At 40.4% G+C, this 23754-nt stretch overlaps 2 protein-coding genes across 6 annotated transcripts; both read left to right on the forward strand.

Moving 5' to 3' along the window:
• Positions 1-413: 413 nt before the first annotated feature.
• LOC148371145 (catenin beta-1-like) lies at positions 414-6926 on the forward strand. 3 transcript variants are annotated; one of them, XM_088329058.1, is made up of 17 exons: positions 414-592; positions 1450-1499; positions 2702-2911; positions 2974-3224; positions 3296-3534; positions 3611-3812; positions 3938-4082; positions 4156-4259; positions 4348-4482; positions 4570-4773; positions 4862-5020; positions 5096-5215; positions 5293-5443; positions 5521-5642; positions 5722-5782; positions 5846-6041; positions 6128-6926. In XM_088329058.1, the coding sequence occupies exons 2-16, from the start codon at positions 1487-1489 to the stop codon at positions 6034-6036; spliced, it is 2307 nt and encodes a 768-aa protein (XP_088185184.1). In that variant the 5' UTR covers positions 414-592; positions 1450-1486; the 3' UTR covers positions 6037-6041; positions 6128-6926. The 3 variants fall into 3 exon arrangements, with proteins under 3 accessions (XP_088185184.1, XP_088185185.1, XP_088185186.1); XM_088329059.1 differs by lacking the exon at positions 414-592 and adding an exon at positions 751-874; XM_088329060.1 differs by lacking the exon at positions 414-592 and adding an exon at positions 1234-1324.
• Positions 6927-15380: 8454 nt separating this feature from the next.
• LOC148371146 (uncharacterized) lies at positions 15381-21612 on the forward strand. 3 transcript variants are annotated; one of them, XM_088329061.1, is made up of 6 exons: positions 15381-15645; positions 15709-15804; positions 17097-17123; positions 17252-17272; positions 18022-18105; positions 20185-21612. In XM_088329061.1, exons 1-6 carry the CDS (start codon positions 15547-15549, stop codon positions 20233-20235), a joined length of 378 nt encoding a protein of 125 aa, XP_088185187.1. In that variant the 5' UTR covers positions 15381-15546; the 3' UTR covers positions 20236-21612. The 3 variants fall into 3 exon arrangements, with proteins under 3 accessions (XP_088185187.1, XP_088185189.1, XP_088185188.1); XM_088329063.1 differs by lacking the exon at positions 17252-17272 and adding an exon at positions 18890-18910 and having other exon boundaries at positions 15407-15645; positions 20185-20311; XM_088329062.1 differs by lacking the exon at positions 17252-17272 and having other exon boundaries at positions 15421-15645.
• The last annotated feature ends 2142 nt before the right edge of the window (positions 21613-23754 follow it).

Below are 23754 nucleotides of genomic sequence, written 5' to 3' on the forward strand. Positions count from 1 at the left end.
ATGTTTTTGGGGAATGTGGGCGGAAACCGGAGTGCCCGGAGGAAACCCACGCAAGCATGGGGAGAACATGCAAACTCCACACAGGAGGTTCGATCTCATGACCTCAGAACTGTGCCGCACACGCGCTAACCACTGCGTCGCCGTGCTGTCCCATATATTATATATATACACCCTCCATTCATGATGCCACGTATGACAACCATGTGTTAATTACGCCACTAATTAGTCACATTCCGATCCAATGAGTCGACTCGGCCCTCTTTAAACTGTTCCGACAAAAACATTTTTTGTCAAACCTCGCTTTAGGTTTTTTTAGGATTTTCTCTTTGTAGTTTATGATTGGGAGTCGACTTTTAAGGGCGCACTACTTTTTGGGTTTTTTTTTTTTCGCTCGCGGCTGAATACTTGTCTTTTCCTGCCTCGCCATCTTGTTGCCTGTCGTGCAAGCGGAAGCGATATCTTCGGCGGACGTAGAGCGGGTGTGGTTCGGACTTGCTCGGCTGATTCACTTAGCAGCATTCAAAATTTTTCATCCGAGCTAAAGGAGATTTTCCCCCTCAAATAGGTACAACGGAGGTGCCACTTGACTCTGGTAAGGGTGTTTTATGTTCCATAATTCGCGTGGGGGTATCTACACTGTGTCGCTTTGCCGTTTCGGGGAGAAAAATCCTCTTCTGGCCAGGGTGGGGGGCTCCGGTGAGGTATTCAGTTTTGGGGTAGGGGGGCAGGTTTAGTATGGTGGCGCCCGGATCTACTTTCCCGACGTCCTGGCTAGCTAAACTAGGAAAACTAGCCAAAATTCCTGCTTCAAAACTACAGTTGTATTCATACGTTTTATTTACAGTCTCGGCACCCTGTAATTATTCTACTTTAGGTGACCCGTTTTATTATTTAACTCCAAAGCTCCGAGAAGCGTTTGTTTACGTTGGCTAGTTAGCCTACTAGCATTTAGCACAAGCAGTGAAGAGCTAAAGGAAAATGAGCTGTGACGTCATTTTAAACATGTTCAAACTCCTGATTTTTGCAGGGAGATTGTTTTGGTAATCTGTTACGCACGCAGCAATCGGGGTGTAAGCAAAATCGGGGACTGAGGAGGTAGTTTTCTTCCTCGGAAAGCCATGGCAGGTCGGTACTTGGCCGTGGTACAAGCGAGCGGGGGCCGGGGGGGGGGTTTATGCCTTTGAAGTGCTCCGCTACTCAATGCTGAATTGTGCTAGTTCGGGCCTGGAAATACCCACCGCTTTGCTTTCTCGGCTTGAGGTGGAGACTAGGCATTCCCCAACCTCCTGCTACTTATCGTTCGAAGTAAGGGGATCTGGTGCAGGTAAAGGTGATAAAGATCGTGGCTTTCTAAACAAAAATCGTTGCGATCGGGTGGGAATGTAGCAAACTAGGACGACTTGTTTGTTTATATTTCCACTGTGTGATCGTTAATTTTTCCTCTTCCAGACCTAGCTGCTGTGCGGGCCGAGGGCAGGCGAGAACAATGGCTACCCAGTGTAAGTTTTGAGATAAAAAACTGAATGCCCTGGTACTTGTTGCGACTAAATGCTACTGCACTGACATCAACTTTTAGTATTTGGCAGTTTTGTAGCTAACTATGTTTAGCAGCCCTTTACAATTAGTTTCACTGTACTGCGGAGTGGGCAGTTTCTGAGGCTCCGGCTGAAATGGGTTTAAGAAAATTGGCAGAGAGGTTGGGTGGAAAAATTATTGATTGGGTTTTTGTATCTGCCGATACAGCCTCATCTGATACCTTGGCAATATACGAGGGGAAGGTGTGATGTAGGCTTAGCCTATCCTTGCCACTTTATATTTATGAATACCTGACCCTACAGACATCTTCATGCACATGTTATTTAAAAAAATAATTATGCTTTTTTTAAGATTATTTAATTGATTTTTTTAACTCTCAGAAATGAAGCAAATAATTTTATGTGCCCCTTTTCACCGTTACACTTCATCATATGCATTAAAAACTTAACTTGCAATTGCGCTTGCTCAAAAGCTTTTTTTTTTACCCACCCTTGCTTTACTGTTCAAGTTTCATTTCCATTCTTCAATTTTTTTAGCATATGGCGTGGGCGCCTTTTCGCTGCACAAATGCAGTTGGTCATCTGTTCTGTAAAGAATAATTTGCAGGTTGTTGTTTTTTCCCCAAAGAGTCATTAAATGTTTCCTTACATACTATTATTAAATGGGCCCCACTAAGGATTTGCAATGTAATGTTTGTGCCAATTGTGTATCTTAATTCTTCACTGCAGATGAAAAGTATTGATTTTTCACTTACTAGAAATGTTCAGGTCTTTAAACTGTTCTTAAATATAAAAATGTGTAAACTTGTTTTTGATTCCTTGTAGAAAATGTCGACAATAAAAGAGTTGACACATTAACCAGCATTTAACATGCAACAATTCATCATGATTTTTTTTTCCCTCCCCTAACCAAATTGTTTTTCCCTATTGTTCGAAGGAGTCATAATGTGATGATAGTATTTCGTTTTCTTCAATATCACTTTCCTTTATAGGAACTTAGCGAAATGACAAACATGAGTTTTTGGCTAATCGTAGTACTCTACCTGCTTTTAAAATCTAGCTTATTCACCCTAGTTTTTTTTTCCTTTATTTATTCTTGATAGAGACAAGTAAAGCTTGATTTCCAACCTGCTGATGGTGACATTAGAAATTCCCTCTTTCTGTAGCTGATTTAATGGAGTTGGACATGGCAATGGGAGACAGTAAGGCTGCAGTGAGCCAGTGGCAGCAGCAGTCTTACCTGGACTCTGGCATCCAGTCCGGAGTCACCACCACAGCGCCATCTTTGAGTGGTAAAGGGAACCCGGACGTTGAGGAGGATGACCCCTCCCTGTACGACTGGGAATTCAACCAGCCCTTTACTCCCGAGACAACAGGTAATTATTGCAATAAAGCTTCATCCCCAACAGTTTGTGGTAATGGCGTTTTCATAAAACAGATATTGAGGGCTACGCCATGACCCGTGCCCAACGGGTGCGTGCGGCCATGTTCCCCGAAACTTTGGAGGAAGGCATCCAGATTCCGCCGACTCAGATCGATGCTGCTCACCCTACCGCGGTCCAGCGCCTGGCGGAGCCATCTCAGATGCTCAAGCACGCCGTGGTCAACCTCATCAACTACCAAGATGATGCTGAGCTGGCCACTCGGGCCATTCCCGAGCTTACCAAACTGCTCAACGATGAGGACCAGGTAAGCAGAGGCCAAGAAGTCATTCATTATTAATCGCTACTACGTGACTAAATTTATTTTCTTGTTTTCAGGTTGTGGTGAACAAGGCAGCCGTGATGGTGCATCAGCTGTCAAAGAAGGAAGCCTCTCGCCATGCGCTGATGCGCTCGCCGCAGATGGTGTCCGCCGTTGTTCGAGCCATGCAGAACACTGGCGATGTGGAAACTGCACGCTGCTCCGCCGGAACCCTGCACAACCTTTCCCACCACCGGGAGGGGCTTCTTGCCATCTTCAAGTCTGGCGGGATCCCTGCTCTGGTCAAGATGCTGGGGTGAGTTACGGTCTGACAAAAATGCATGCCGTTTTCTGAAGAGATTAAAGTTGTGATTGTTGGAACCTTTTTACAGCTCACCAGTGGACAGCGTGTTGTTCTATGCCATCACCACACTCCACAACCTCCTGCTGCACCAGGAAGGAGCCAAAATGGCTGTGCGCTTGGCTGGGGGGCTGCAAAAGATGGTGGCCCTCTTGTCAAACACCAACGTCAAGTTCCTTGCCATTACAACCGACTGCCTGCAGATTCTTGCTTATGGCAACCAGGAAAGCAAGGTATTGATGCCATTAGTCAAATGACTAGTCTGGGAACACATGTTGACTCGGTGACATCTTCAGAAATGTGTGACATGTTCATGTAGCTACTAATCACTCAACTGTAAAACAATCTTTTGCTGTAGTTGATTATTTTGGCCAGCGGTGGCCCCCAAGCTCTGGTCAACATCATGAGGACCTTCACTTATGAAAAACTGTTGTGGACCACAAGCAGAGTGCTTAAGGTCCTTTCTGTTTGCTCCAGCAACAAACCTGCTATAGTTGAAGCTGGTAAGGATGTATCTTGAGGTTTGAAAGAAAAGCGGATAAAGATTTGCTTTCTCAGACCTTTTTTTCTGTGCAGGGGGCATGCAGGCCTTGGGCCTCCACCTGACGGATCCCAGCCAGCGTTTGGTCCAGAACTGCCTCTGGACTCTGAGAAACCTCTCCGATGCTGCCACAAAGCAGGTACTGTACACATGGTCTTCATAAGGATATTTAGTGTACAAAGTGACAACCAAATAAGTCTGAAACAATTAAATTAAATGTCTGATAGGAGGGAATGGAGGGTCTTTTGGGGACACTGGTCCAATTGCTGGGAAGCGATGACATCAACGTAGTGACCTGTGCTGCTGGCATCCTCTCCAACCTGACCTGCAACAACCACAGTAATAAACTAATGGTTTGCCAGGTGCGAAGATAGTTTTTTTGGGTGCCTTTTTTTTTTTTTTTTTTTTTTTCTGAAGTATGGTAAGCAAATGGTGACATCTATTATCAGGTCGGAGGCATTGAGGCCCTGGTGAGGACAGTACTCAGGGCAGGAGACAGAGAGGACATTACAGAACCCGCCGTCTGCGCCTTGCGCCACCTCACCTCCCGCCACCAGGACGCGGAGATGGCACAGAATGCTGTGCGCCTTCATTACGGCCTGCCAGTAGTTGTCAAATTGCTCCACCCTCCCTCTCACTGGCCCCTCATCAAGGTCTTTTACCTCTTCCCTCACATATTATGAGTTCTCCTAAAGATTTTGCCTGACAATTGTGTGTTTCTTGCTGCTCTCCCACTGTTAGGCTACTGTCGGCCTGATCCGCAACCTGGCCCTTTGTCCGGCCAACCACAGCGCTCTTCGGGAGCAGGGAGCCATTCCCCGCCTGGTCCAGTTGCTAGTCAGGGCTCATCAGGACACCCAAAGACGCACCAGCATGGGAGGCAATCAGCAGCAGTTTGTGGTGCGCAACCGGGCCTCTTAAATACATTTTTTTTTAGTCTATCAAATCTTTGTAAAACATTGACTTGTAATACAGGAAGGTGTGCGTATGGAAGAAATAGTGGAAGGCTGCACAGGAGCTCTCCACATCCTGGCACGGGATGTGCACAACAGAATCGTCATCAGAGGACTCAACACCATTCCACTCTTTGTCCAGGTCAATTCCGACTCAAAGCGCACGTCCTCAAAATAGATTGTCGAAAGATTTTAACCAGATGTGTCTGTTTCATCCAGTTGCTGTATTCTCCAGTGGAGAACATCCAGCGCGTTGCTGCCGGCGTCCTTTGCGAGCTGGCTCAGGACAAGGAGGCCGCCGAGGCCATCGAAGCGGAGGGAGCCACCGCGCCGCTCACCGAGCTGCTGCACTCTCGCAACGAGGGTGTCGGTAAGTGGATTTGCTGACCGTCTTTCTCCGGAAGCGGTGTGGCCGTCAATATAACTCTGCTCTCACCGTCTTTATAGCCACCTACGCGGCGGCCGTCCTGTTCCGCATGTCGGAAGACAAGCCCCAAGACTACAAGAAACGTCTCTCGGTGGAGCTGACCAGCTCTTTGTTTAGAACCGAGCCTCTGGCTTGGAATGAGGTGCGTACAAGATCTGAGTATGATTCTTATCGATAACGATGTTGTTATGGCAACATTGCCTTGTATTATTTCCCCACAGACTGGAGATCTTGGACTGGACATGGGGACTCAGGGAGACCCTCTAGCCTACAGGCAGGATGGTGAGCCACGATTAAAAAAAAATCCAAACGGAGAACACAAAGAACGTATTGTTTTCCTCGTAGACGGAGCGTACCGTGCCTATCCAGCAGGCTATGCCCAAGACACCCTGCTGGACCCCATGATGGAGGGGGCCGACTACCACGCTGACACGCTGCCCGACCTGGGCCACCACACCGATCCCCTTCCAGACCTCGGTCACAGCCAGGACCTGATGGACAGCAACCAGCTGGCCTGGTTCGACACCGACTTGTAGGATTGGTAAAAGCCACCGACGGAACGTTTTAATCGTTAGTCGGCTCGGGAACTGATTTTTAACAAAACGCCATCTTTTGTTTTGTTTCCAGTCTTGTTCCTGCATTGTGATTGGCCTGTATTGTCTGAAGCAGCGTTTTGATTGGCTGTGTAAAGTTGTGAAGGGAGAGGTCGTGGAAAGTGCCTGACACCAGAAAAACAAAGATGGCTGCCGTGGAAATGTTATAGCAAGTTGTGGGAGGACATCACAAAATGGAAGCGTAAGGGCAGGTTACCTGTTAAATTGAATGCACACGAATTGGATCTTCAAGTTGGTAACATGTTTTAGCCTTGCCTGTATTATCCTTATTTCTGTTCTACTTTTTTGTATTCTATTTTTTTAATTTCTTTTTTTGTATTACTCATTCTCTGTCATGGTACTGACCCGGCTTGCCTTCGCACTAGTCATCTTGATTTTGGCTTCGATGCTAATCATCTTTTTTTCTGTTTTTAACAAACGTATATTTTACATGTAGTCTTAAGTTATAGTGCTATTATACCGTTTCTTTAGTTTATGGCCGAATGTGTAGAACACTAATAATCAGTTGTACTCTGACTTCAAACGTAACATTGGTAGTTTTTTTTTATAATCAAATATGGAAGACGATGCATTCTTAATGTCGATGTCACGCATTCTTAAAGTGATCAAATGTTTGGGGGATAAATCTAGAGAGAAGTGTTTTATATGCATTCACTGGTAGGTTACTATTTTGTATGCTATCTTTGGGTGTGTGAGAAAGTGGTCGGCGCTACCGAGAGGTAGACGGATTGACGAACATGGCGGGAGTCCTTCTGTGCTTCTTTCGGGGACGATGTTGTGACACGGATGAATAATAAAGTCATTTTATTTCATTTAGTCGGTTTTTTCTTCCAGGTAATTTAGACGGTTTCATTTACGATGGAAAATAACAGCCTCTTTGTTTTGTCGGCCGCGCGAGGTGTAAATTCGGACGTTACCCAAAGATGCGAAAGAAGGTCAATAAAAGTGAACGTTCATACTTCATCTGACGATGAAATCAGTAAAAAGGCGACGAGGTAAAACGTCCAACCCTCTGCCATGCGTGTCCCTTATTTAGTCAGCAGATGGCAGTAACGGCCTGGACAAAAAAATCCCACCAGATAAATAGAACTAGCGCGGTTGAGAATTCAGTACATCATGCAGTATTTGATGCAAAAGTTTAGTTTAAAACTAATTTGAATACCACTCTAAGTTTATGTATATTTGGGTCGGGTGTGGACTTCTGCTTAGGTTCAGTAGAACCAACCACCAACTCCCCCACCTAACCCCTTAATATTATTGTGTTGTTTTCATTTAAATAATTTGTGTAATATATGAATACCCTTCAAAAACTTCAATTATTTTATCAAGAATATTCTCCCCTCAAAAATATATTTTAAATCCTAAAGATTTTCTTAATTTGTGCTAAGAAACCCCGCAAAATGTGTCTTTTTTAATACAAATCCATTAGTATTCTGCATTTCAAACAACCCTAAAGATCATGTGTTACTGTGTTGACATGTATTCATCTCTACAAAAGTGTTGCCCTTCTGATTGAAGTACCTTTTCTTAATAATTCGAATTAAAACAACCCAGATAAAAAAAATGGGTCTATTTAATACAGCCGCCCAAGAATGAGGTCCTTCTGTGAAGAGAAACTCAAATGTGTGTTGTTGAAAATACCTCTCTGAAACGGGTGGAAAAAAAAAACTTGGTCATGTTTTCCAAAACAACCTCTGGAAATCATTTCATCTTATTTGAAAATAGTGGTACAATTGTTTTAATTCAGCTTACAAGTATGCAGGGTTGGGTAGGGTTACTTTCAATTACTTTTGGATTACTCCAATACCAAATATGCTAGTAAAAGACAAAAGAAACTAAATATGAATAAAATGACTAAATTTTGTGCAGGCTTGGGGAGTAACGGAATACATGGAACGGCAAAAATGATGTTGGCAAGCTGTTAGGATTTATTTTCATTTTTTTTCTGTCGCATTTTATGTTAGTTTTGCCGGAGATCAAAGCCAGGAGAGAAAGCTTACCACGTGTTGTTGTGAGTCATAATTTTATTAATATTTAGTTTATTTTGTCTTTTATTAGCATATTTGGCATTGGAGTAATCCAAAAGTAATTGAAAGTAATCAAGGTAAAGTAACCCTACCCAACCCTGCAAGTATGTGGCTCCGTGTTGACTATAGAACAACTGTAAAGAAGACTGCTTACTATGCCATGCTGCTTCATTGTCATTATTTGCAAACCGTGTCGCTGGTATTTTTGCAACCGAGTAGATTTTTATTTTTTTCAAAGAGAAGACTGAAGAGGAACCTCACAACAGGATAGACTTTTCCATCCTGAAATTCACGTTTTATCCCCTGTTTTGAGTGTTAATCCGCCTATAAACATAACTATTTTTAAAACCACCCCAAACCTCAAATATTACATTAAATCATTCTTAAATCCTTAGCCTGTTTTGTAAAAAATTATATAATAGAGAGGGGTTTGTTTTATAATAATAATAAAAAAAAACGGGATCCCTGTATCGCTTTCACCCTGTGTGACCTCTCCCGAACGAGCAGCCAGCTTGTACAGATGACAGCATAGCAATGATGCTCGAGCACTGATGTCACTATCACCGATCTTCCGCCCTTGAACGAAACAATGCCCCTTTGCATAACAAAGGACACTCTCATTTTATCTTTATGAAAAAAGGGTCCATGCTTCAACTGCTTGTTGCGGTTGGATCAGTCTGTCAGTGGTACTATGAGAAGGTCTAGTGAAGGTTTAACAAATATAAGTCGAGGGAAAATATCAATTTGACTGGTTTTAACATGGCACCTTGGTGCTAAAATACCACCAAATCGAATAATATTGCGCATTCTTAGCAAAGGATAAAGAATACATGCATTCCTTTCCACCAAAAAGTTCCAGGAACAAAAGGAATTCCAGATATTCAACTGCCAGCACAGGTGGGTGTCTCAAAGATATCTGTCGTGCGTATATCCCACAGCTCTTTTGCAAAACGAAACCATTGTCGTGTCCCCTCCTCCCTTCCCCCACAAATCAGAGTCCTTGTTGTGTTTAGCAACAGCTATGCGCTCAGCCCACTCTGGACATTCCTGCACCCGGCTTGTGGGACATACACAAGGACCGCTGTCCACTGAGGGACATGTGGAGCAGAACATAAATGATCCGTGTTTTCACCATCAAAACTTGGATAACACCTTTTATAATCACTACCGGGGTGCTTATAATGATTAAAAATGCTTAAATTTCGAAATTTTTTCAAAGTTTAAAAAGTGCTTGACAATGTGCAATGTTTCTCCGCAATTCTGCTTAAAAATGATGCCAGAACTGGTCTCTGTGGGCTTTGCTTTACCATTACAGTTTTTCTTTGTCATTAACGGCAGCTGGTATGAGTTTGTATTACATTGTCCTATGAAGCATCATCCTACCCTACCAGACAGGTGCATGTGACACCTAAACAGGGCAAATCTGCAAGGATTATTTATCAATGATGGACATTTGTTATGTTTCATGAAAAATATTGTGTCAGTGTTTCACAGTGATAAATTGTAACGGGAAGAACTTACTGCAACTGAAAATGTAGAACACATATTACGGTGATGTTTACCTAACACCAATATGGTAAAGGGTTTGTTTCAAAAATAGTTACACACCACAAACAATCATAATTTACTCTCAATCAAAGTATCATATGACTCGATGCACACACAAGATTATAAATCGTTTATGTAAATCGCAGGTCTATTTGTGGCTTTGCGAAACGCGTGCTTCCTACCAGAATCCTTCTTTTTATGGTACTGGAGATATTGGAAAATTGTCAAGTCAAGTCACATTTTTTTATATAGCGCTTAATCACAAAAAATGTCTTAAAGGGCTACACAGGATTTCAATGACACAATGACCTGATCTTAAACCAACATGCGGGCAAGGAACAACTCAAAACCCTAGCGTGAGGAAAAAGAGAAAACCTTGAGAAGGGACCTCACAAGTGGTAATCCCCCTGTCCAGGGTGAATTACATTTAGCATTACATTACATAAACATAGTAAACACTAGGTAACATGTTGAAAATTTGTCCGGAAAGTGCACGACAGCAGCGACGCCCCCAGCCTGTAAACTAGTCCAGAAAGTCTATGACGGCCACGACGCAGCTTCCCATCTCTGCCAGCTGGTCCATGCAGGCGTTCACATGCTTCAGGTCAAACGATGGTCCGCTGACTCATCTCAAATCGTCCTTTTCCTTCGTATCACCACCAGGCAGGCAGTTGGAAAAATACAACATAGTACTAGCATGATAAGTTCAAAAATCCAGTTAATGGGCTTCATGAAGAATAGAATGAGAATATTTGTGCAGCAAACAAATGCATTTATTGTATTTTTTTATGATTTATTTTAAGGAAATACAAGAAACTAAATGACAATTGAGGGCAGTTTTGTTTAGGCTAGCTATCTTGCTACCCTTTTAGCTTTGAAGCTATCTCACTACACTTTTAGCTATTTGGCAAGCCATCTAGCTGGCTTTATACGTTTTTTTGCATGCTATCCAGCTAACATTTTTCCCTTTGCTAATTATCAAGCACAATTTTGGCCTCCTTTCTAGCTAGCTATTTTGCTTTGTTTTTACCTTTCTATATGGCTCTTTGGATGGCTTTTTACTATTTTGGCTAGCTATCAACCCCCATTTTATTCTTTTACCTATTTAACTTTCTAACTAAATAGAAAGCTAGATTTTTCGCTATTTAGAAAAAGCCATCTAGCTAAGTTGCTTTTTTTACAATATCATATCAAAAAGTAGGTCTCAGCTTGAAAAAGGTTGGAGACCCCTGGTATTTACCTTCGGAGCGATAGAACAAAAGAAGGGCCATGCACTGCAGAGATTCGCCCCCATGTGGTTCGCTGGCGTTTTCATGTGTTTATTTTTTTTCAGCCGGGTTTTTTGATCCTAAAGTATCTCAACCGTGAACATAGTTTAAAGAGCCTCTATTTAGAGATTTTCTTTTTAGCTTCCGACTGCCAAATCAGGGTAAGTCAATGTGACACGCTCAGTGTAAACTGTGGCTTAAAAGTGCCCAATCTATACTGGACTTAAACATTACTTCTTCAGTATTGCCCCGGCTTTGCATGTACTCCCCGACACAGAAAAGTGCTGCGGTCAAATTTGATCTCCGGACCGTATGTACTCACAAAAAGAGCCATGTATGTCCTGCAAGCCATAGGTTCTAGCCCCCTTGCAATACCTGTCAACCTGTACGTTTTATGTTTGTTATGCATTTTAAGACGTGTACGACGTACAAGAAAATCTGTACGGAAAAACGCAATTTTACCAATTATGGGTACCATCTGGTATGCACCGACTATAGCGAAACGGCAAATCAATCAAGTCAAACGAGTACGCCGCGGTAGCCTCTATCTCGGTTTCGTTTTATCCGTCGCAAACGAAGAAAGCGGTTTGATGCTACTGTGCGCATGCGTCTTCCGCCTCGGATTTCATGTGGTAGTTGTGTAGTGAAAGGAAGTCCGTCTCTTTGTAGAGAACCGGCTTTTTCGGCTCAAAAGAGAGCCGCCTCTTAAACGGTTCACTTGCTTTGATGCATTATATTACGAATTATTATGTTGTATAAAGAAGTTAAGAAAAAAAGGACGTATAAAAGGAGAAAATGAAAAAAGACAGGTTTGTGGTTATCCCTTTAATCAGTATATTACCAACAATAATTTAATGCAGAAAATGAATTCATAATTTGAATAAGAAAATGTATTATCATACTTCCTTCTACGGTGAACGTCCAAGCTACCTAAATTTTGAACTTTTTTAAATGATAAACCTCATTTATGTCGAACAACTCAGTATCTCACAACAAAATGTTAATGAACAATATATATGATATAGCGAAACACATGTACATTATAACATGTTAGACTACATGCATAAACACGTTTGAAAAAAATATATGGTGTAAGATTATTTTGTAAGGGAAAATACAACAATTTGTAAGGGCATGGAGCCCTGGAGCTTGACAGGTATGCCTCGCTTACAATACAAAACTACAAATACGCATGACAGAAATATGTCTTCAGTACTGAGTGTGTTCAAATGGTGGTATAAATACGCAAAATGAACCAAATTGGGGAAACGATTGCTGTGGGTGTGCAGTATTGTGTCGTATTTATCTGCCATCGGTGTCCAAATTCAAAGAATCCTCTTTCCAAAACAAAAAGTGGTCTGTTCCCAAATATTCCTATTCCGAAGCTGCTTGGGTGTTACTCTGGACGGAATGACCCACAAACAAAACCGTTATTGTGTGCGAGCAGCTTGCGATCGAAATGTTGTTTTTTTGTGGGACGTTGAATGAATGAATGAATGAATGAATGCAAACTTTATTGGAACATCAAAATCAAAAAACAGAACAAAAACAATTACTCAACAACAAAATAATGTTACATTATATGTTTGAAAAGGGGTCGTAAGAAGCAAGTGCTTATATTCCCTACCCCTTCATCTTCCCCACCAAATATACCAATGATATAACAACAGATGTAATGATATTAATAAGTTTTGATATGAGAATAGCAACAATGACACAAAGTTAACTAAACGCACTATTCCCAATCCCCCGCACCACTCATACCCCACCCTCCTCATCTCTGTATTCCGCCAGGAATGTTTCTTTGTATCTAAACCTGAACAAGTGAATAGTTGGACATTGTTAGATCTCATCTTGCAAACCGTTCCAGAGTTTGACACACACATACTTTTCCTGTTGGCTCTAACATTTGGGATTATGAATTCACTACAGCCCCTTGAATTATAATTTTCCTCTTTCCGAATGAATAATTTATGGATATTTTCTGGCACTATGTTTTTGTTGACCTTAAACAACAGTTGTGCAGTGAACAATTTTACTAAATCATCTAATTTTAATAATTTGGACTGCAGGAATAAAAATATTAGTATGATCTCTATATCCTACCCTGTGTATGGTTCTAATCCCGCGTTTTTACAGGATAAAGAGGGGCTGTAGTGAACTTTTGTAATTATTGCCCCAGACTTCTGCCCAATATGTTAAGTATGGCAGATCTAGAGAACAATATAATAAATACAATGCATTATAATTTAAAATGAATTTGGCTTTATTAATTATTGAAATGCTTTTAGATACTTTATTTTGTATGTGTCTGACCTTTGTCAAACCTATACCATTCAAACCCTAAATATATGACACGGTAAGCGCATGAGTTTGTATCTATATCCACATTGTCATTTTACGCATCGGAGTATCTTTGGTATCGGCTCATGGTATCGCTGTCAAATGATTTATTGATATCGAGCAGAAGTGAAGACGTGTCTCTCGCACATGTCAAGAAAAGTTGATATTCTTATTTCATTTCTTCATTTTTATTTTTGCTGCTAATGCCATTGCACGACCAAATTTTGGGATCCCCTTACAACTCAGGCCAATCTTAAGTGTAAATCCTGGAGTGCCGTGTCTAATCTCTCTGTGAACGATGTACACTATGTTGTTTAATTAATGACAATATAGACTATTCTATTGTATATTAGTTGTCCCTTTTTTGACTTTCTTTGAATCTCATTTGTAGTCAAATACTAATAATACTTAAAGGGCAGATCTTTAAGCTTTTTTAAAATAAGTGCCTTGCAAAAGTATTGGCCCCCAGGAACGTTTTGACATATTGCCATATTTCAGGCTTCTAACTTATATGTATTAAAAAAAACTCTTCTAGAATCAATAACACGTGAGACAAACAAAATATACAGTATTCAATATTTATTTTGCGCTAACAAATTGAGAAGTAGAAGTGCAAGACATATTCGCCCCCTTTGAAGGTATTACGTTGTGTAACCTCCTTTTGCTATGATCAGACACAAGTATTTGTGGGTATATCTCTTTAAGTCTTGCACATCTTAAAATAGAAATATTTGTCCATTCTTCCTTACAAAAGAGCTAAAGTTACTTGAAGTTTGATGGTGATTGTTTGTCCACAGCATTTTTCAAATCTTTCCAAAACCGCTCTCGAGGATCGAGGTCTGGACTTCGGCTTGGCCATTCTAACACCTTTATATTGTTAGTTTTTAATCATTGCAGTGTCGATTTTGCTTTATGTTTAGAGAGGTCGAACACAGTGGAAGGTAAACCAGGACCCGGTGACAAGGTCTCTTGCAATCTCTGACAGATTTTCTGCCGGAATCGCTCAGTATTTGGCTCCGTCCGTCTTCTCATGAACATTAACAATCTTCCCAGTCACCGCTAAAGAAAAACAATCCTAGAGCATGATGCTGCCACCACCATGTCGAACACAGTGGAAATTGTGTTTTCAGTTTTCAATTTTGACCCGAGCACCTTGTTTCACATGTTACTTGTGTCTCCCATGTGGCTTCTTGGAAACGCCAAACAGGCCTTTTCATGTTATTTTTTTTTCAGAAAAGGCTATATTTTTCCACTATTTCATGAAGAGCAGATTCCTGCAGAGTATTTATAATAGTTGTCTTATGCACATATTGTCCCACCTCAGCTGTGTATGCTTGCAGGTCTCCCCGTGTGATCATAGGCCACCAGTTAGCTTCTCTGATTAGTCTTTTCCTGGTTTAAGCTAAAAGTACAGAGGGACTGCCTGGTCTTGGTAGATTTTTAGTTGTTTAATGCTCCATTTTGGTATTATTGCTTGAACAGTGCACGGGCAGATGTGTGAATGTTGCGAAATCTTCTCGTATCCCATTCCCAATTTGAACCTTTCCACAACTCTATCCCGGGCTTGCCTGGTGTGTTCTGTAGTCTTCACAATGCTGTCTGTTATCCCGTGTCTTCTTTCACAGACCTCTGACCCCATCACAGAGCAGGTGCTATAAAATGAAACTTAATGCACTCTGTTGGTCATTGTTAGTCGATCATGTCGACATTGGATCATTTAGCAGTCCTCAGGGAACCTCTGGAGTCAGTTGACTGAGCTGAGAGAACAGGGGGCCACTATTTTTTGCAACACATACTTTTCAGTTTTTTGACCTAAAAGTTTGAAGACTGAAATGTGACCAAATGACACCTTCACTCGGCACTGTATATCAGACTTGTTACTAGACAAAACCCGTCTCTTTAAATTAATGGCCTTCATTCTGAGCTTTCGGGTTTCGAGCTCCACTCTGGGGTTACGCCCCCTCGCTCAAGGTCCACCGGGATAGGCTCATTGCTGATTTGTGACCCCTCTAAGGTCAATTCGGTCCAAAATCCTCGTAGGAGACGAGCCCTGCCGACCCCGAGCGGAACAATGGAGGGCGGCGGCGACTGTCACGCCAAAGAATACTTGGACCCTAGCCAGCCCGGGGCCCTAAGCCCTCCCCTCCAGCCGTGGTGCCATTGGACCCCTCCGCCGACACCTTCTTCAGAAGAGCGGCGGACCCCGGTCTTCAGAAGCTCGGTAAGATTTCGCCACAGGAGGAAGAATGGCTACGGCGAGCTCCTCCGGAAGGAAGAAGAAGGACCCGGGCCTCATGGATTCTTTTAGCAAGATCTTCGGCGGGGACAAGAAGAAGAGGAGCAAGGTGGGCGGCGGCCCCATATGCCAGTAGATTCTTGGTTTTTGAAAACTGGAATTTCCTTTCTAGGGGTCTTTCCGGGGTCACCTGGCCGCATCACCTCCGCAGTCCTCTTCCAGGCGCAGGACCAACGAGAACGCCGTGGTCCGCTTCTTCCGAAACATGGTGAGTCCAAATCAGGGGTGGGCAGACCTTTAGCGTGGTGGGCTCCGAACCCATCCAACTTGTATCATTTAGGAATGATACATACATATACTGTACATGCAAACATGTATTAGTTTCTAGATTATTTCATCAAATTGGTTTTATAACGTTTACAATTCAAACAAAATGATACGTAATATTAACTTTTGTACATTTATTGGGAGCGATACTTTTTTGTATTTTTGTAATATTTCCTTCGTGGTATTTTTGTAACATTTCTTTATGTTTATATCAGTCTTATTTCTGTCGTAGTGTTTTTGTAATAGTACTTTTTCAGTAGATCTTTAGTACTAAGTCTGTATTATAGTATAACAGTAAATGTATGTTTATAGTATTTCTGTGTAGAATTTTAGTGGTATTTATCTATTTTTCCAGTATTTTTGTAGAGGTACTTCTTTGTTATATTATCACTAGTAGTTTGTACTATTTCTTTCGTATTACTGTAGATGTATTTTTGTAGTATTACTTTTTTAGTTTGCCCACCACTGGTCTAAATCTAGTATTTCTGGAGCATTTTTGCAGTATTTCTGTAGTAGTATGTCTGTTTTATAGTATTACTGTAGATGGGTTTTTGTAGTATTTCTCTGTAGAATGTTGCTAATTTGTTGTAGGAGTTGTTGTGTAATTGTTTTATAATAGATTGCTAAAGTAATAATTTTGTACTATTTATAATATTTCTGTAGTGGTATTTCTGCACTAGTATTTATGTATTATAGTATTACTGTAGACATATTTTGTAATAGTTTTTTTGGTAGTATTTTTGCAATATTTTTGTATTGTAGAAGTATTCTGTAGTATTTCTATATATAATCTTTGTGGAAGTGTTTTCGTAAATTAAAAGCATGATACATACATGCTTTTAGTATTCCTGTCGTATTTTTTTATCTTTTCTTGCTTGAACCAAAATATTATAATAGGTTCTTGTTATTAAACACTACATTTGACATTTTGTAATGGTTTTCTACTATTTCTGTGGTATTACTATAGTAGTATTTCCGTAGTCGTGTTTTTGTATTATAGCATTACTGAAGTAGATTTTTTGTAGTATGTTTTTATTTTCCAAATGGAAACCAGATAATATATTAGGTCCCTATTTTCGAGCACTAAATATGATATATATTTTTGTTGTAAAGTAAATCCACCAGAGACAATGGGGACAAAAAAATAAAACATGTTTTTTACTAGTAGTACTTTATTGGTTTTCCCACCGCTGGTCTCAATCTAAAAATACACGACTTTGTGATTTTTTTCAGGTTTCCTCACCTCGTCCTAAATCCAAAGTAAGCAAAAATTTTAATACTTCATTGTTTTTTCTTAGCTTTGCTTTATCGAGAAAACAAACTGTGGGCACTTTATTTTGAAAAGCAAAGGGAAGTCATCTCCTTAAATGAGTGTTTTCTTTTTGCAGTGGAGCGAAATCTTTGGCTTGGTACGTCAACTCAAAACTGCGTTTTCTTTCCAATTAACTTTAGTTTGTTTTGTGTGCGAGTGACGTTTCTTTTAAAAATGCATGCACAGTGTTGCTAACGGAGTACTTTTTGTCTTTTTACTGCTTTTCTGTCAGAAATCAAGGTTTTAAAATGAACTGCAATCGTGCGGCAGCGATCCATTATCCCTAAATTCCATAGTGTTGTGAGCCGGAGTACTTTTTGTCTTTTTTGAAATACTGTCCACCCAAAAGTCAACTGCAATGGTGCTGCAGAGATCCATTATCGCCAAATTTCGTATTGCTGTGAGTGGGACTTGCAATGCGTATTTTTTGTCGGGCCCGGTAGCATTTTGTTGTTCTGTCCACCAAAAAATGAAGTGAAACAATGTGGCAGCAGTCCATTATCCCCAAATTGCTCATTGCTGTGAACAGGGACTTGCAAAGCACATTTGTATTCGGGCTTAATGTTTTTTTCCCAATTCCGTCCACCGAGAAGTAAACCGCATTTGTGGGGCCACGATCCATTATCCCTGGTCAACTATCTCTGCAAGAAGGGCTAATAGAGGTGGTGATGGGCTTGTTTATTGCGGGAGGTTTGGTCCCCATTAACAGAGATAAACAAAAGAGGACAGTATTGTTCCTCAACCGATTCACGTTTACTTCTTCCTTTAGCATCAACAAGGCTTTCATTTCAATTTTAGACTTGAGGAAATCAAATAAATTTTAGTTTCCATTATCTACTTTTTCAGGTTTCGTCACCTCGCCCCGAGAGCACAAAGTCTCCGGTCAGAAGACGCAAAGAGCGAAGCACGTTGTCCCGACTCTTTAACTTGGTGAGAAAAAACTCCCCAGCGATTTCTTTTCCAACCATTTTCTAAATCAGGGGTGTCAAACGTGCAGCCCGCGAGCGTAATCAGACCCACCAAAGGTTTTAATCCGGCCCGTGAGACAATGCCGAGAGAAGCCATGAGAAAAATGAGCTGAAGTTTGAAATATGACCGGCTGATGACGTCAAAGCCAGGCGCCACTCCCAAAGTAACCTCTCTTTCATTCTTTTTTTCTCCAATTTTTATTTACTCCTTTCTCTCTTTTTTCTTTCCTTCTCTTTCTTTCTTTCACTCTTTATTTTCCGTTTTCCCAATCTTTACCTTCTATCACTCTTACCCCTCTTTCTTTCTCCCTCTCTCTTTACTTGCTTTTTTTTCACTTTCCCTTTTTTTTCTCGTTCTCTCTCTTTCTCCCCCTCTCTTCCTCTTTTTCTCAAGTTTTTTCTCTTTTTTGCATCTCTTTTCTTTCTCCCCGCCCTCTCATTCTCTAGCTCTTTTGTTTTCTTCATTTTGCTGCTCCCTCTCTCCCTCTAACCTACTCTCTTTTTCTTTCTTTTGCAGTCTCTCTTTCTCTCTAGCTCACTTTCTTTTCTTCCCCTGTCTCTCTTTTCCTCTTTTTGTCCTTCTTTTTCTTTCCCTCTCTCTTATTTATTTCTCTTAAATCCATGAGACCGGCCCCTGCTCAAGTTTTTCTACCGTGTGGTTTGACACCCCTGTCCTAATTTCATCTTGTGTACATTAAAACAAGTGAAGAACCTCATGAAAGCTTTCCAATCTGTCTTTACGCCAGTGACACTTTCATCCAAACTCAGTGAGTACTGTATGTGGCTGGCGACAATTAGCATCATGTCATCATAAACTTTGGGATTCTTTTTTCTACATCTACTAATCAAAAGTCATCATTCATTTATGTTTTGATTTGATCGATTTTCTCTCCATTTGAAGCACCACGTGTGAACGATTCCAACCGTTGCATTGAAATCACCTGACTGTAAATACGTAGAAAAGAAGAATAACATTGGCCAGAGAGGAGAACTTTGAAAAACTACAAACTATTGTTTTATTAATTAAGGCTAATTAGTATTCATTAGGAATAGGCGTTCCTTAATCTCGGTAAGGTTTTGTTCCTCTCTGCTCATTTAGAGGTTATAAAGCATTCATAACACACAAGAGAATTGAAATCGTTTATACCGTGAGAAGTCCAATTGAAAGGGGAGGAAAGAAAATGATTTATTCCATTGCATTGTCTACAATGGATTCATCATTCTTGAATTCATTCATAATTTTGTCAATTGTATATTTTAAGAAAGTTATATTTTCAATATATTTCTTATGGGTAAATCATTTTGGTTGTTTAACATAGCATTTTCTCGTTATTTAACGACATGCTAATTTATTTTCTAAACACTCTACTTTTTTCAAAAGAAATCGTTCCAATATATTATAAAGCAAAGGGTATGTGTGGCTTGACATTTTTTTCTCTCTTCTCTCTTTCAGTCTCTCTCTTTCCCTCTTTTTCGGTCTTTCGCTCTCCTTTCTATCATCCTCTTCTTTTTTTCTTTCTTCCTCTCACACTCTCTTTTTCTTCCAACACTCTTTTCTTTCTTTTTTCCCGCTTTCTTTCTTCCGTCCTCTCTTTCTTTCTCTCTCTTGATCTCTCACTTTCTTCCTTTCTCTATTTCTCTTTTTTCTTTCACTTTCTCTTTTCTTTCTTTATCTTTCTTTCTCTCTTGCTTTTGTTCTTCCTCTCTCACTTTCCTTCTTCTTTTTTCCTTTCTTTCTCTCTCACTTTCTTCCTCTTTCTTCTTTTCTCTCTCTTTCTTTTTTTCCTTCTTCCTTCTCTTCTCTCCTTCTTTCTTTCTTTAATTTAGCAGTCTGGCCCCCGTGTGAATGTTTTTCTATGCCATGCAGCCCCCAAGCTAAAATAAGTTTGCCACCCCTGGCATAACCGGTCCGAGTGTTAGCATTGCAAACTAGCTAACTGCATTTCACTTTCCATCGTCTTAGAATCACTCTAATCTTTTACTTTTTTCCATGTTTCGAACTTGAAAATCGACATTAGATACTCTTTTTTTCGTCCTCCAGGGCGAAACCAAGTCCCGGCCACCCCCAAAACGCTGGAGCACCATCTTCTGAGCTCTCGCCCTCCACCAAAAAGAAGAAATCCAAGCAGACGGGGCAACAGGAAGAGGGAGCGACCGATGGGGGCGCTGCAGGCACACAAGCCGATAACTGATGCCTCATAACACATTCACAACACCGATACCGTAACTGATACCGTCTCGTCAAAGTCTGTTCACACTTTGAATAAATAAATATAATGTTCTGTATTAGTCTGATGGTGCTAGAGTGTTGGTAGCCATGTTCTACGTGCAAGCAGGATTTATTTTTTGCATCTCGTGATGGGTTATTGTGATTTTCTAGGAAGCTTGCCTTCTAACCTGCATGAGAAGCCACTGTTCTTGACTACGTGTTCTTATAAAAATTGTTTTTAAAATTAGCCTTAAGCAGGGGTGCCAAGCACTTGACCCGCGAGACAACGCTGCGATAGGCGCAAGAGAAAAAAAAAAGACTTGCCGTTAGAAAATATGTCCACTTGATGTCGCCAAAGCCAGGTACTGTTCACAAAGCAACTGGAGCTGTATTTCTTTGCCTCTTTTTTATCCCTCTCGTTTTCGTTCCATCACTCTCTCATTTTTCTCTCTCTTTCTTACACTCTCTTTGTCGCTCTTCCATTTTTTCACATACTTTCTTTTTCTCTCTTTTCCCTTCTGTCTTTCTGTTTCTCTGTCTCTCCTTTTCTCTTTAATAATTGTACACATGCCTACTCTTTTTTCTTTCTTTCTTACTCTCTCCCAAACACTCTATTTTTACTTTTTCTTTCATCTTCCCTCTCTCTTTGTTTTTAATCGACTAGTGTGGCCCCTGTGAACGTTTTTCATTATACCACATGGCCCCGAGTTAAAATGAGTTTGACACCCCTGGCCTATAGATTGCATATGTGAATCACCCCGTGCTATCATACAGGGAAGATGACTTAGTGGTTGACTGTAATAACACGGAAATAACATAGTTATGACACAAGTTGTTTTAGGAACATATAAAGGTTGGTGACCCTTTGGGTATAGGTTAAAGCCCCCTTCTAAAAATGCCCTTTATAATTGCACTGTTCTTCACTAATCGTTTTTGAATAACTGAATTGTTTACAATATTTGTTTATAATATTTAAAAAGGTTTCTTTGTGGTCTGGGAAAGGAAATTGGAATTCAATGGTCCGTTTGCAAGTAGCTCAAATGTTTCAGTCGGGAGAAAGCAAAAGGTTCTCGAGTTGAGCGATCAGGTAGGGCTTTTTATTTGTTTTTGTGTGTGTATTATTATCAGTTGTAGACGTTCTTTGTGCGTTTCTATTTTGATTTTGTGGTAACTCGAATGTAATCATGCTTTTGTCTCTGTTGCCATATTCAGTATGTCTATTCAAATGCAATCTTACAATAAAGTTGGAGTATAATGCTTGATTGTCGTTTACACTTGAATCTCAATTTAGGATTACTGCTCACACACACACATATAATGGAAAACAACATAGGTTAAATACCTTAAATGTAGCCCATAGGGTTTTTTTTAACAGATGTACAAACACCAAACCATTGGGCGCCACCAGGCTGCACTTACCCATGACACACCGCAGCAAGTGGTGCCCCTACGACCCTGGCGGTTAAGGGATCAAACCAACCAACAATTAGATAATCTCGTTTTAAAATGCCAAACATATATCCCAAGGACCGTATCCAACCCGTTGGATGATTTGATCTGGCCCAACATAAATTTCTGAGTGCGTCAAAAAACAAAAGAAAGCGTGAGTCTATCAGTGTTCTCGTTTGCCCGCGTCCCTGCGTCCTAGACGCATCATTTTTGCTGGGGACGCATAGTGTCAAATCAACATGCGTCCCCGGGACGCAACTTTTTTGACACAAAATTGTCATTATTACCCAATTACTTTTTTTAAAACAAAGATTTACCGCACTCTAAACTTTTCGTCAGGCAGATCCCCCATTTTTGTTTTGGTCTTGCGGTTCGAGTTTTCGTCTGCACGCCGATCTCGGCGCTTCGAGATCACGTCTTTGTTGTGGTGGGTGTCGTCAGGGGAAGGTGAAAATCAACACAAAATTGGTAATTTCTTCAGTGTCAGTAATAAGTCAAAACATAATGCAGAAAGTGATAACAACGGCAATAATTCCAACACGAAAAAAACGCGGAGAAATTCATACCTGTCAACCTGTATGTTTTTGCCGTACAAAGTACGTTTATTATGCATTTTAAGACGAGTACGACGTACGGAAAAACGCAAATTTGTCAAGTATGGGTACCATCCGGTATACACTGACTATCACGAAACGGCAAATCAAGTCAAACGAGTTCGAGTTGTGTAGTGAAAGGAAGTCCGTCTTTTTTTTTTTAGAGAACCGGCTTTTTTGGCTCAACTTATTAAAAAGAGCCGGCTCTCATACGGCTCACTTGCTTTGATGATTGATATTACGAATTATGTTGTATAAAGAAGTTAAGAAAAAAAGGAAGTATAAAAGGAGAAAATGAAAAAAAGACAGGTTTGTAATTATCTCTTTAATCAGTATATTACCAACAATAATTTGATGCAGAAAATGAATTCATAATTTGAATAAGAAAATGTATTATTCTACATAATTATATTCGCATGTATTTTTTTCCTTCTACGGTGAACGTCCAAGCTACTTAATTCTTGAACCTTTTTATAATAAACCTCATTCATGTCGAGCAACCCAAAATCTCACAACAAAATGTTAACAATATATATAATATAACGAAACACATGTACAATATAAAATGTTAAACTACATAAATACACTCGTTTGAAGAAAATATTGTGTAAGATCATTTTGTAAGGGAAAATACAACATTTTGTAAGGGCATGGAGCCCTGGAGCTTGACAGGTATGGAAGTTCTTCGGAAGATCGCGGAGGCAAGAAAACTCGTGTGTTGAAGTGAACGATTCAACGAAAGAAAATAAACAAAAGAATACTCCTAGCAAGAAAAGGACTTTTCTGCCAAAATTATATTCCTGGTTACGCTATGAGGAGGATGATAATGAATTGAACCTTGAGAAGGCATTACAACTGTGGCGGGACAGCAAACCACGAAGAATATATGAACTGAAAGATCTGAAGTGATAACTGCTTTGTATTACCAGTTAACTGATGATTAAAACTGAATGAAAATATGGATTAATATAATTATTTCAGCAATATTATTTTGTATAATGTACACAATATTGTTGTGAACTGAAAAATCTTGAAGCGATAACTGTTTTGTATTACCAATAAACTGTGATGATTAAAACTGAATGAATATATAGATTTTTATTATACATTTGTCACCGATTTACAATTTCAACTGCAATAACACTAAATTTTGGGGACCCATAGATCTCTGTAGAGGTAAAATGGACACTGGTCTATAGGTCAGGTCAAACTCACTTTAGCTCGGGGGCTTCGTTTTAGAAAAAAATATCCTTGCTGGGGACCAGTTTAGTAGATTAGAGAGAACAAGAGAGGGACAAAAAGAGAGAGAAGGAAAGAAAGGAGAGATAAATAAAGAGGAAACTCAAAAAAGGAACAAAGA

This window comes from Urocampus carinirostris, chromosome 2, assembly GCF_059441175.1.
Source record: "Urocampus carinirostris isolate Australia breed hairy pipefish chromosome 2, RoL_Ucar_1.0, whole genome shotgun sequence".
Lineage (NCBI taxonomy): Eukaryota > Metazoa > Chordata > Actinopteri > Syngnathiformes > Syngnathidae > Urocampus > Urocampus carinirostris.